Source organism: Amblyomma mixtum, chromosome 8, assembly GCF_055824585.1.
Source record: "Amblyomma mixtum isolate Tamu chromosome 8, ASM5582458v1, whole genome shotgun sequence".
NCBI classification, from domain to species: Eukaryota; Metazoa; Arthropoda; class Arachnida; order Ixodida; family Ixodidae; genus Amblyomma; species Amblyomma mixtum.
In genome coordinates, this window is record NC_143019.1 from 32061666 (window position 1) to 32073744 (window position 12079).

General features: G+C 43.5%; 1 protein-coding gene across 5 annotated transcripts in view; it reads right to left on the reverse strand.

Annotated features, from left to right (window-relative positions):
• Window positions 1-172: 172 nt before the first annotated feature.
• The window catches only part of Gnpat (dihydroxyacetone phosphate acyltransferase), a 33773-nt gene continuing 21866 nt past the window's right edge, over window positions 173-12079 (reverse strand). For 4 of the 5 annotated variants that reach the window (XM_089556921.1, XM_089556920.1, XM_089556922.1 and 1 more), the window contains exons 11-14: window positions 11044-11181; window positions 6174-6382; window positions 5226-5287; window positions 173-1399 (exon numbers count right to left, since the gene is read on the reverse strand). In XM_089556921.1, the coding sequence (XP_089413047.1) occupies window positions 1332-1399; window positions 5226-5287; window positions 6174-6382; window positions 11044-11181 (477 nt within the window). In that variant the 3' untranslated portion in view covers window positions 173-1331. Of the gene's footprint in view, window positions 1400-5225; window positions 5288-6173; window positions 6383-11005; window positions 11182-12079 lie in introns of those variants that run through there. The other variant, XM_089556924.1, reaches the window with a different exon arrangement.

Sequence of the window (12079 nt, forward strand, 5' to 3'; positions counted from 1 at the left end):
GAAGGCTCTTCGAACTCTCACTTTCTTGAGTTTGGTGTTTTTGCCCCCAGAGGAAAGTAGCAGGCAGGCTGGTCAACTCTGGCACCTCAGCCAATAAAGAGGGCATTTCCTCCGTTCACAATTTACGAAATCAATATGCATGTTGAGCAGGCAGTAAAGAAAGGCAGTAAGGTAAAGGAGGAGAATATTTATGTTCCGTCATCAGAAGTCCAAAGAGGTTCATTTCAATAACTCCACTGAAGCTAGAGATTACAGAGAAAAATGTTTTACAGCACTTCCACACAGAATCAAATCATTACTAATGAGCCAATGGATGCCAAAGTGTTGCAAAATAAATGTTTTGCTGAGAGTTTTTACAAAAGTAGCAAATTTGTTTGCAATTTTAAAATATTGCATTTACAAAATGGCTTCTAACCTCAGTGACAGTGAAGTGGGGAAAACTCAATAGCTGCAGAACATTCATAACTATGATGTCCCCAGCTCTGCACTGTAAACAAAACTAAATGACATTCAAGGCGTATCTTCCCATTTGGAGCTTTTACAGCTCAACATTGTGTTTCTATCTACAACAGTTATTACCCTTGACTGCAGCTCATTCCATTAGTTTGATGCATATTTTGTTTCTTATCTGTACTACACACCCACACCAAGTTATTAACAGGCAGCTACCTATTCACTGTGTTACTGAAAAAAACAGTACCAGGGAACACGGGCAATTATTGTTACGGAAAAAAGCGCAAGAACAGTGGCACATAATATTTCATGGCATAGACACAGAGCCTTTCTAAAAGTTATTCCGCATCAAAGGGCTCCGAATCGAGAGCTAGAAATAGAAGATAATGCCACAATGGAATTCATTGTTAAAGGACACAAAGAACAAGTACAGGTAACTATACAGTCAAAATGAGCAACTTTTAAACGCAGCAGCTCTTGGGGACATTCAAAAACATGTCGTAACAGTGTATTCTACAGCACGCCACTAAATGCCATCGAAACAAAACAAGTGATCACGCAAAAGGCCTATGATTTCTCAATTTCCTTCGTTCTTGTTGTTGCAAAAGAGACAAACTTAACCAAAGTACAGTTACAGTTAACAGCGTATTGCACAAAAACAGTAATAATAAAGAAGAAGATTGTGTAAAATTGTGCTATGCAACATTTTTTCCAAAACACAGCTCGGCTAAAAGGGAAAAAAAAAGAACACTCTGTGACTTCTCAAACTTAACTGAGCTACCCCGCCAGCAACTGTAGAAGCGCGACAGCTAGGTGTTATATCACAATGCCCCACACTTTCTACAGAAGGGAAATAAATAACTCGTGGCATCTGTCGACTACAGCTTGGCTTGACAGGGCTCCGCTCTCCTTGTCGGAAGTCTCAAGGCAGCAGAGAGGAAAACATCTGCAAGGCAATGAAAATACAGCAATTTGCTCCCAAAACTGCTTCAATTGCACTCAATACAACGGTTACACAACTTAAGAAATTTGTGGCCAGACTTGTCACTAAGCGCAGGTGACAGTGTGATATGTTTTTCAGGACCAGCTTGGCACATTCTAGGATCGGGGGAAGAGGGTCTCAAAAACCATTTTTATTAATGAAGTCACAATTAGGAAATCTTAATGGAACATGTATTTTTGAGAGGTGATTCCAAATATAAGAGAAGCCAACAGGCACAGAAACCAAGGGGCACAGGGGATTTTTAATTTTATTTATTTATTTTGTGGTGTTGATCAATTTACAATATTACTGAACATGTCATCGCTTAAAGCTAATTGATTAGAAAAGCAGAAGAAAAAACAACCACATGCCGCCGGTGGGATCCGAACCCACGACCTCCGAATTACGCGTCCGGTGCTCTACCGCTAAGCTACGGCGACGGCTGTCAAATCTTCTCCTTTCGGGGGTATTTATGTTTAGAAATGACCTAACCTTGGGAGTGTTCACCAGCGCCACCCACGTTCATAAGCGGCGGACGTAGAACGTCCTGAGTAACCGCAGGAGTGACGTAGAACGTCATCGAACGGCGAGGGTGGAAGCTGTGTGAGAACCCTCTTAAGCTTCCTAAGGCATCAAGGCTGCCAGAACCGAGGCCCTCGTTAAGCAATTAAGCAGACGAGGAAAGGGGAATGAGGGGCTCGTTATAAATATGAGAGAAGAAATATATGTCGTTTAGTCTTATGTCTGACAAGTCCTTGTGCACTTATGGTTACGTTTTGTAACTTTGTGCTGAGAGCTTTAAAGAAATTTTGCTCAGGGAACTTGCTAGATTGCATGCCATTGGTTTCTCTTGACATCAAGCTATACAATAAGTGTAAAATTATCATCCTGCCTGTGATAGAAGTTGAGTTATAGGAATTTGAAGCTCTCACTTAAGAAACAGAAATACTAGCTTTTCTTCCCGTTTGTAAAGTAGCAATTTCAAAACCCTGTATCTATACACTTCTATGACAGGCAGGATGATAATTTTACCGTTATTGCATAGCTTGATGTCAAGAGAAATCAAAACCTGCAGCTAAATTTCTTTAAAGCTCTTGGCAAAAAGTTACATAACATATTATATAAGTGCACAAGGACTTGCTTCACATAAAATTAAATTACATACTTGGAATCAGCACACAAACATACATATACTCTGATGTTTTCATAAACATGACTTCATTAACAAAAAATTTTTTTCTAAGACCAGATTCTCCCCTCAAGGCAAAATTGGGCTTCTCTTTTTCTTTGGCCCTGGCAACATACTTAATGACCTCAGACACATTCAAGTGTGGCCACATAAAGCTGCCACTGATGATCAGTCCACTACGGCTTCAAATGCAGCCATGCCAGCACAGCGTTATATGTTATCAGTGCGCCCAACTATAGTATGATAAAACTTAAGTTCGCAGTGAAGCTCCCACATTCAGGACCGCCGCACAGAATTCCTCCATGACAAAAAAGTAGTCCGTTGTTAGAACTTGTCTGGTTGCTTAAGGGGGCACACAGCTTTCAACACCAACTTGCTTATTTTCTTATGAGTATTGATGATTTTTTTTTTCGCGTTAACATTACTTTCAAACTTAACTGCACAGAATTTCAGCATTGTACCTGATATACAATTTTTTATCTTCTACACCTTGTGGAAAGCCTGGTGACTTGACAAATCATGGTAGAAAAATTCAGGGAGGCACTTTGTTGACCTAAAGTGCAGTGAGGCGAAAGCCTTAAGCGCGGTGTTGCTGCTTGTGTCACTGATGTGTTGTTAAGATGTTAAGCTTCGCCTCTAAGAGTGAAACGCGACAACGTCTTGCTACGCTGCCAGGGAGTCCAGAGAGTCCATAGAACGCCATCGCCCCTTCGGCTCAAATTGGTTTTTGAGGAAAGGAAATGTATCTCTCTTGCATACCTTCATGGACATCTGAACCTTGCCACGAGAAGGGAGGAAGATGGGAGTGAATGAAGACACCATGTTCACTAGATGTGCCTTTGTTAAGGCGGAGTGGTTAGCATGCTCGTCTCGCACTCCGATTCCCGAACTCGACCAATTTCCTACTCGGTTTTATTTATTTATCTGGCCTGATTAGAAAGGTTAATTAGGCTAATTGGGTGATTAAGCAATTTACTAAACTCATTCCCACTTACTTGGAGCATCACTATACGACCCCTTTAATTGGTTGCATGGTTACTAGCCAAAGTACAATTGGCCCCGTTTGAAATTCGCGCACTGTGACGTCACAATCTTTTCGACCAATTCAAAAGCGTGACATTTTCTGTCGACAACTCCTGCTTACAACGATGAGGCATTAAAGGCTTCCGCCTTAAAACAGGTTGGGCATTCACTACACTTCTGAATGCACGCTACGCGTGATGACAATCTTAGATTTCTTTGGACATGGCCTGCCACCTCAGACCACCCAGCCATTGCTACAGCAGTATGCACAATTGCTTGGGACAGGGGATTTTTTGCTGCACACACAACTCTCTAGAAGCTGGGTGGGGGCAATGGTAGTAGGTGGTACTGCGTAGACCAAGCCAGCCACTACAGGCTATAGTAGGGTACAACTTAAAAAACAGCAGTTGCTAGCACTGGGCCACAGTTCATGGTGTACTGTATTACTCCGCTTGCCAATCACAATTGTAAATGAAATCAACTTTGTAGTGTTTAACTATTTACACAAGCCAGGTATCAAAAGTCTAGAGCTTATAATTTTTTTCTTGTGATTAGCTTCTTGTTTAAGGACAGCCTGAAGGAAGAGTCAAAAAAGGCAGGACAACTCAAAAAAAGCCTATATCTGTCTTCAGTTCCAAAATGTAAATACGACAGAACCCCGCTTTCACATTACCGCATGCTGCATTTTCCTGGCTGCGATGTTATTATTCACCAGTCCCGCGTCGCCTCTGGGATTGGCGTCAAAGAATCTGTGCTACGCATTCATTTTACTTGCGAAGTTGCCCGGTGATGACGCCACCTGTGTTTAGTTCCTTGGATTTTTCTAGCTTATACTTTCAGTGAGAGTGGCTTCCCTGTGATTAGATCGTGGTACAGTATCGGAACAGGAAAACTGTAATTGCCCTCAACGTCCTTTTGAACAGGCCTTTAGCATTAACAATTCACAAATATGTGGATTAAATACCATGTATACCAATGTATACCAATCCATTTGTATTCGATTTGTACCTTACTATGTGCCCATCCTGTAAAAATCCCAATGGGATTGACAGTATCTGAAATAAATAAATAAATAAAAAATTGCACTCCCATTAAAGACTTCGAGTCTTTTGATCAGTGCATTGAGGGTCAAATATATTGGATGTTGTATCAAAGAAAACTGCCTATTGACAGCTTTGCACAGATATAACTTGACTACAGTGAAATGCTTGCGACTAGCAGCAATTCATTTTTACAGCCCATGTGTATACTTAGGGTGACACTAAGCCCCACACACCACCTTTTCAAGTCAACAAACCTAAGAGTTAGAATTCCGGGAATTTTTGGACGGGAGGGTCCAAGGTAATTTTTTGTATCAAGCGGGCAGGAAGGTAACTGAATGGCACATGCCCATAAAGAGTGCTGCCAAAAAAAAAAAAGCGCGGGTTACAGCTTGATTTCAGGGTATGGGGGGGGGGGGGGGGGAGCACACCCCCTCGGGCCCCTACTTGGTAATCATCCCAAGGTATCTAATGTGATATCGAAGGCAGTCGTACATAAGGTGCAGCCAGCCATCACTAGCATGATGACTTCACTCACCGATGTTCTCCCGAACCTTGGCAATGCTGTTGGCATCCGGGACTAGGACCGCAGCACCATCCCTGTAGCACAGAACAAAAGGGCCCTATAAAAATGCTGCCACATCTATAAAGAAAGAACCCTATAAGGCTCTTATTACTCTATAAAATCTCTATAAAGTCCCTCTATAAAAACCACTATGACTGCATAAAAATTATATCAACATGTAGGGACACAATAAGTGACACTTTCCAGGTATCAGGTTCCCATTGTCGCCCCTGCTGCCAGTTGACAAAAAGACCAAGAAACATTCAAATCATCCTTGCTGAGATAAGGTAAATATCACACACATTTGAGTAATGGGATCAGATGCAATATGCAGCAGCTTCTGAGATTCCTGCTTGGCACATCTATTAAGGGCCCCAAGTGAAATGCACACTGTGCCCAAGTCTGTGACATGAAAAGAACACTCGTAAAAAGGCTGGCCAGCCTAGAGTATGCATACTACAACACTCCTCGACACCTATGAAACCTGAGCTCGCATTCAGCCCTGTTTGTTCATGCCTGCCAATTTCTTCCGCCGACTGAAGCCATAAGGGGTAACAGCAACTATTTTTCATTCTTGGATGCAAACCAAGCCATCCAAGTCATAACGCATGCCTGCTGTCAAAACTTTATGAAACCCAAAGTTATCAAAAAAATTTAATATAAACATTGTCTTTGCATCAGCCTACGACAAGGTGATGTACCTGTATAGATATAATTCTGAACGTGTGAATTACTAAGTGCACCATTAAATCTAAAGCACTGCACCCTGCACGTAAAGAAATTGAATTTCTTTGCCAGAGTCATGTTTCATAAACTTTAGACAATGGGTGTACCCCACCGTATATACAAAACTCCAAATGTTGGTGCATTTTAGAAATTCGGAAAAGGTAGAAAAAAAAAAGAAGAAAATAGGCTCCGCACCGCTTCTCCTTGCGTGCTGCGCCCAGGTTGCAGAGGCAGATGAGGCAGTTGTTGAGCAGGTCGAGCGAGAGCACCCGGTAGTCGCTGAGGCCTCCATCCTCCCGAAGCAGCAGGTGCTTCTCCGCCGCGCACTGGCACTTCCGCACTAGCTCCGGCAGGGGCACTTCCACCACGTCGCTGGGCTGCTCGCGGAGGAAGTCGCACACCACCTGGGCAGAAGGAAGAGGGATAGTATTGCCACTACCACCACCATCATCCTCACAGTCGTTGCAATCATCCTTTCTTTGCGCTTCTCGAAAACACTCTACCGTATTTTCCGGTGTATAAGACGCACACGCCATATATGCAGGCCGTCATTGAAAAAGTTGGTATATAAGACGCACCCGTGTATAAGACGCACCCCAATTTACCCAGTTAGGCTAGTGAGGCATAATTAAACATGTTTGCGCGCCCATCGTGAAATGTACCGTACCTGTGAGAACTTCTTAAGCAACACTAAGTGATCGAAAAAGGCAACACTCACGCCATATCCGCCCACGTTTTAGCAAAAACGAGAAAAAAACGAATGAACTCTCCTTACGTCCATAACAACATTTTATTTTTACTTAAAACCTTCGAAGTCTTAATCTTGAGATGCTCTATCAAAAAGTTCGCCCATTTCTGGAGGCAACACAGCTGAAACGTTTTCTTCGCGTTACGTACACGGAGCAAACAAACTTGCAAAAGGTGAATAAAAAAAAACGCCGGCTTGTCTTGGCTTGTCTTCACAATGGCGAGAAGCGCGACTGTCGCCATCTTTTGGCAGTTCGCATTACTTTTGCTTGGGGCCTCCGAAACGGCCGCATGTTTATGAACCCGGAAGTCGTCATCCCCGCCGTTTCGTGATAAAGTTCACCTAAAAATGTTGCGCACGGCGGTTCCCATATTGAATTATTAACCATGTTACAACCACATCATTGGTAGTGATATTTTTTCTGTGAAAAAGCCTGAACATGAACCTGAGTACTTTCTGAACTCGCAAAAAAAAACGAAAAATTAGCGTATAAGACGCACCCTTGTATAGGACGCACCAGCAAGATTTTTTTAAAAAAGCCGCGTCTTATACACCGGAAAATACGGTACTTTCCTTTGTTTTGGTATAGACACCAAGTTTTTGCCTCCGTTTTTTCTTCATTGAAATGACGCGCACGACATTACATCGATCACGGTAGCCGTGAGTGGCTTTGCCGTGTTACAGCCATGTCGTAGGGTAGGTGGGTAGGTAACAACTTTATTTCTGAGAGATTTTAGGGAGGAGTTAAAGATCAGATGGCTGCAAGCCCTTGAGCCACGTAACCTGACCGCTTATTGTATGTCACAGCCATCGTTTAGCTGTTAAAAACTGAAACACAGCACGAAAAAAAAAAACTGAATTATAAATATATTTACCACTTGCTGACACAATCTATGTAGCTCTCTGTATTTTCTAATTTGTCGCACATCATTCTAAAGAGAGAAAACGGGGCTAAAATTTGGCCTGCCTTATGACCCAGAATGAGAATGTATGAAGAAGCAGTGAATATATCGCAGTTTTTATGCTTCACCTGACTTGTGCTGAACTTTAACATTTAGTTCAACCAATTTTTCGGACTGAGCGGGACCCGGAAAATGGTCCAAATAATTGAAGAGTCCAAAAAATCTGAGAACTCCAAAAAATTACCTTGCTGAGAAAAACTGCCTTGAAAGATCGCGAATTTTACCATTCCCTATGTCATGTGAAAAGCAATAATGTTAGCTTGAATATGAGTCCGAGTCATGCTTTCGTCATGTCTGCACCACAACTCACGTCACCGATAAACAAATGTGCAACGTGGTCGTCGGTCATGACATCAAGCACACAGCGAACCAATTCTGTGCTAGCACGTCGTAACACACGATCCTTAGCCACCTGACATGTGAGGCGAGATAAGGGGCCATTTCCCCAATGACAGCCATTAAAGGGACACTGAGGAGAAATTGAAGTTGGCTTGTATCGACAGAATACCAGCTCCTGATTACAAAAACGCCACTCATACGGACAACAAAGCTCTTGTAACGTAGAGAAGAGCAAGAACCAAAATACAGGTATCGCCGCCACAGGCCAAACTCGCAAGTACAAGCGTCATGACGTCATAGGACAAAACAGTGTTGCTAGAACAGCAACGCTAGGACACGAGAAGCACAAATCACTGAGGCGCAGCCAATGCATGCGCAAATCTCCTTGACGTCGCCAGATGGCGCCACGTGCCCAGCAGCTACGCGCGCGCCTGAAGCATCGGGACCAATCAGCGTCTGTTTTCCTGCGGCAGACGGGCTCCCGGTATTCCGCTAGCGGTAACAAGGTACACGGTATGCTAAAGGTGTCTATTTGCGAGAACTTCGTTGACGACTTCGAGAACGAGATCCATCGTAACACTGGCAAAACGCCGGTGCAAACGTAAGCGAAGCGACTGTAGCGACGGCCGCAATAGCCGATAGATGCCTTCAACGTGCGGCCGGCGGTAGCTTTCTTTTCGGCTGCTGCTAGGCCGCACTGCTGGCCGCCAGAAATCACGGAGTCTGCGTCACGTCATGTGCACGTCATATTCCCCGTCACTTAGTCCTCTGTCGTCATAGGAGAATCCCAAGTTTGAATCAGAGGGGCGGGAAAAACTTTTTCAACTTCGAATCCAAATTTCTTAGAAATAAATGCATTTTTCGCTGCTGGCCAAGTGGCAACAAAGCCATGACATGCCGAACTATCGGATTTTGCTGTAAAAAAAATAATAATAGTGCTCTCCTCACTGTCCCTTTAAGACTAAGAGAGAACGCGCAGGAATATGCAAGCGTCTGAGCTGTGGCAGATGTAGCCGCTGTCCTGCAATCCTAGTAATCAATGCAATTATGCACCCCCTTTGCTTTTGCAAACCGCCTCTACAGGAACAATGAATTCGCCATTAATTCCAGCAGCAGCAATGATGTACAGAAATTGCCAAGCCAATCCAAAGCAATTCCTCCCACTGAATCCAAGACAGCATTTTCCACAGACAGTGGAAAAGACAGCAGAGACTTGGCTGCCTATCAATGTTCGCTCACGTCAACTTTAGGTCCAAACATCAAACTTCGGGATGCCGCAGAGACTCGCTGGCATCCATTCTAGTCCGAAAAACTGGCCTTCTGGATCCCACAGAGTGCAAAAAATTGTTTGGCTTGGTTTATGGGGTTTAACGTCCCGAAGCGACTCGGGCTACGAGGGACGCCTTAGTCAAGGACTCTGGAAATTTGAACCACCTAGGGTTCTTTATCATCGCACAGTACAGTACACGGCACAGTACAGTACAATTTGGCCACTGAGGCCGGGATCGAACCCGCGTGTTTCGGGTCAGCAGCCAAGCGCCATAACCACTAAGCCACCACGGCAGCCAAAATACTGTTTGGGAATATGTACACACTCCTACAAGGTGCATGAAGGTTCCTAAGAAGGTTCGAAACATCGCACAAGCCAGAATTATCGAAGCCCAGAAATATGGTCGGCTACTTATGTTAACCCTTTCAGGCACTTTGTACACAATTGCATAAGTGGCAAACTTACATCTTTTTCTGAGAAACTGGAGCACTTAACAGTGATTTCAGTATTCCAGTCAAATTGAGAACCCTTCTTGTTGCAAATACGTTGTTTTTTTTTGTACCATGTAGCGAACGCAGTAAATAATATTTCACATAAGAGTGAGCCAGGTAGCACTTTGTCCGCCGTTTTTGTGCAGACAGATTTTGCCGCGAGTGAAAACATCGATTGTTTTTTGCTCAATTTCGATCGTAGTGTGCATCTTCAAAACACGAAGTGATTCCATGAACCCTAGGGTGTTTGCCTGACACACGAGAACATTTTGATGTTACTATTTCTAACAAATCTGACACTTTGTACGCAATCCTCCACATCGTTGTAAAAACTTACCTGCTGGTCTTTAACCCTCGAAAACAAATTCCCTTTCTTGAGGCCTGAATATACTGATTAGGTGAAAAAATAATTGATTTCAGTCAGAACAAAAAACGGCGCCTGAAAGGGTTAACCCTTTGAGGGTCGAATTATTTTGAAGAAAACTTTCCCAGGTGGCCAAATTACTTTATTGCGGATCTTAAATCTGCAAAATGTATATAATCGAGAATAAATAGTAAAAAAAAATTAGGAACAGTACTTTGGTGACAGCATCACTCACAACTGGAAAATGTTGAATAGAATAGAATAGCAACGGTGATAAGCAAGCTAAGAGCAGCACCAATAAAGATAGAAATCAACTTTCGCCGCCTCTGCAAAACAGTGCCCACAAAGAGAAAACACGTTTCGCGCGACTCCGTTGCGATCCCGCGGCGGAATCGAAACCGCGTAGGTGCGTTGCAACAGAGGGCGAGAATACCTCGCGAGCAACGGTGATAAGCAAGCTAAGAGCAGCGCCAATAAAGATAGAAATCAACTTCGGCAGCCCGTGCAAGATAGGGCTGACAAAAAGAAAACTCAAATTTCGCGCGACTCCGTTGCGATCACGCGGCGAAACCAAAACTACAAAAGGGGTGTTGCCGCAGTCTGTGCCGCCGCGCTAAAGCTAGACATAAGTTCTGCTTATCTCCGTAAGAAGGCAGCACAAAATTCAAACACTTCTTGTAAGTCCTAAGAGGTGGCAGCACCCCCCAGTGAGCACGCATCGTTCTTTTGGCGCAAAATTTCAAACGGAAGATCGAAACCGTACCCGTACAGCAAAGACCTTGCGGGACAGAAAGCCGCCGCCGTACATATGCGGCAAAAACCTTCAAAGGGTTAAGGCACTAATGGTTAGTACCAAAGACTCAACACGTGCTGCTTGCTCCACCTCCTCACCTGTAGTGCCTCCAGGAAGGGCACCACATGAGTAGCAAGGAGGTGCAAGCTGTCGACGCCGTCCGAAGAAGCCGGGTCCAGCCTGAGGACGGCCAGAACGTGGAGACTCTGCAGAACATAGGTTGCCTCCCGGAAACTCTGCACCAGGGATGCAAAGATGAAGACAGGTTTGCTGTTAAGCTCTTTCGTGACTAACGGGCAGTGCACTGAGCTGAGAAAACATGCTCAAGCTACCAACACAATAAGGCACAGACTGCCTGTAAATGCAAAGAAATATGAAAATAAATATATCTGCAATTCTTTCTGCCAGACTTTTTTGGCAAAAAAAACAACATAAACTTCCCAGTAATTTATAAACATAAGGACTGAACAGTAGCCCTCAAAATGGTTTAAATACGCAAGCTCTTATGACTTTGTGTGTGATGCAGACATACTGTAGGGCAGCGGTTATTTGAAATCTTATCTGAATCGCCAGTCTATTCGGACTGGTGCCTTGGTGCTGTCAGCATCAAGTATGTTAACCGATTTGCTTCCAAGATGGCGATTTGTTGTCTTTGGGGGACACTGGTCTTGAAAAGAAAATTTTATTAATTTAGTCATAGTTATGAAATTTTCAGGGCACATGTATTTTTGTGCGCTGATCCTAGATATGTCATTTAATTTCATGTAAAACTATTCCTTGCGCACTTGTGCACTTTCTATGCAAGTATTTTGCGGAGAGTTTTGAAGAAAATTTGCTGCGGGAAATTCGCTGAAATGTATGCCACTGGGTTCTCTTGACACCAAGGAATGCAATAAGGGTAAAATTATCATCCTGGCTCTCATAGAACTTGAGTTATAGGGTACTGAAGCTGCCACTTCACACACAGGAATACACACTTTCCTTCTCATTTCTGAAGCGATAACTTCAAACCCTATAACTTAAGTTCTATGATAGGCAGGAAGACAATTTCACCCTTATTGTATTCCTTGGTGTCAAGAGAACCCAATGGCATACATTTCAGCGAGTTTCCCGCAGCAAATTTTCTTCAAAACT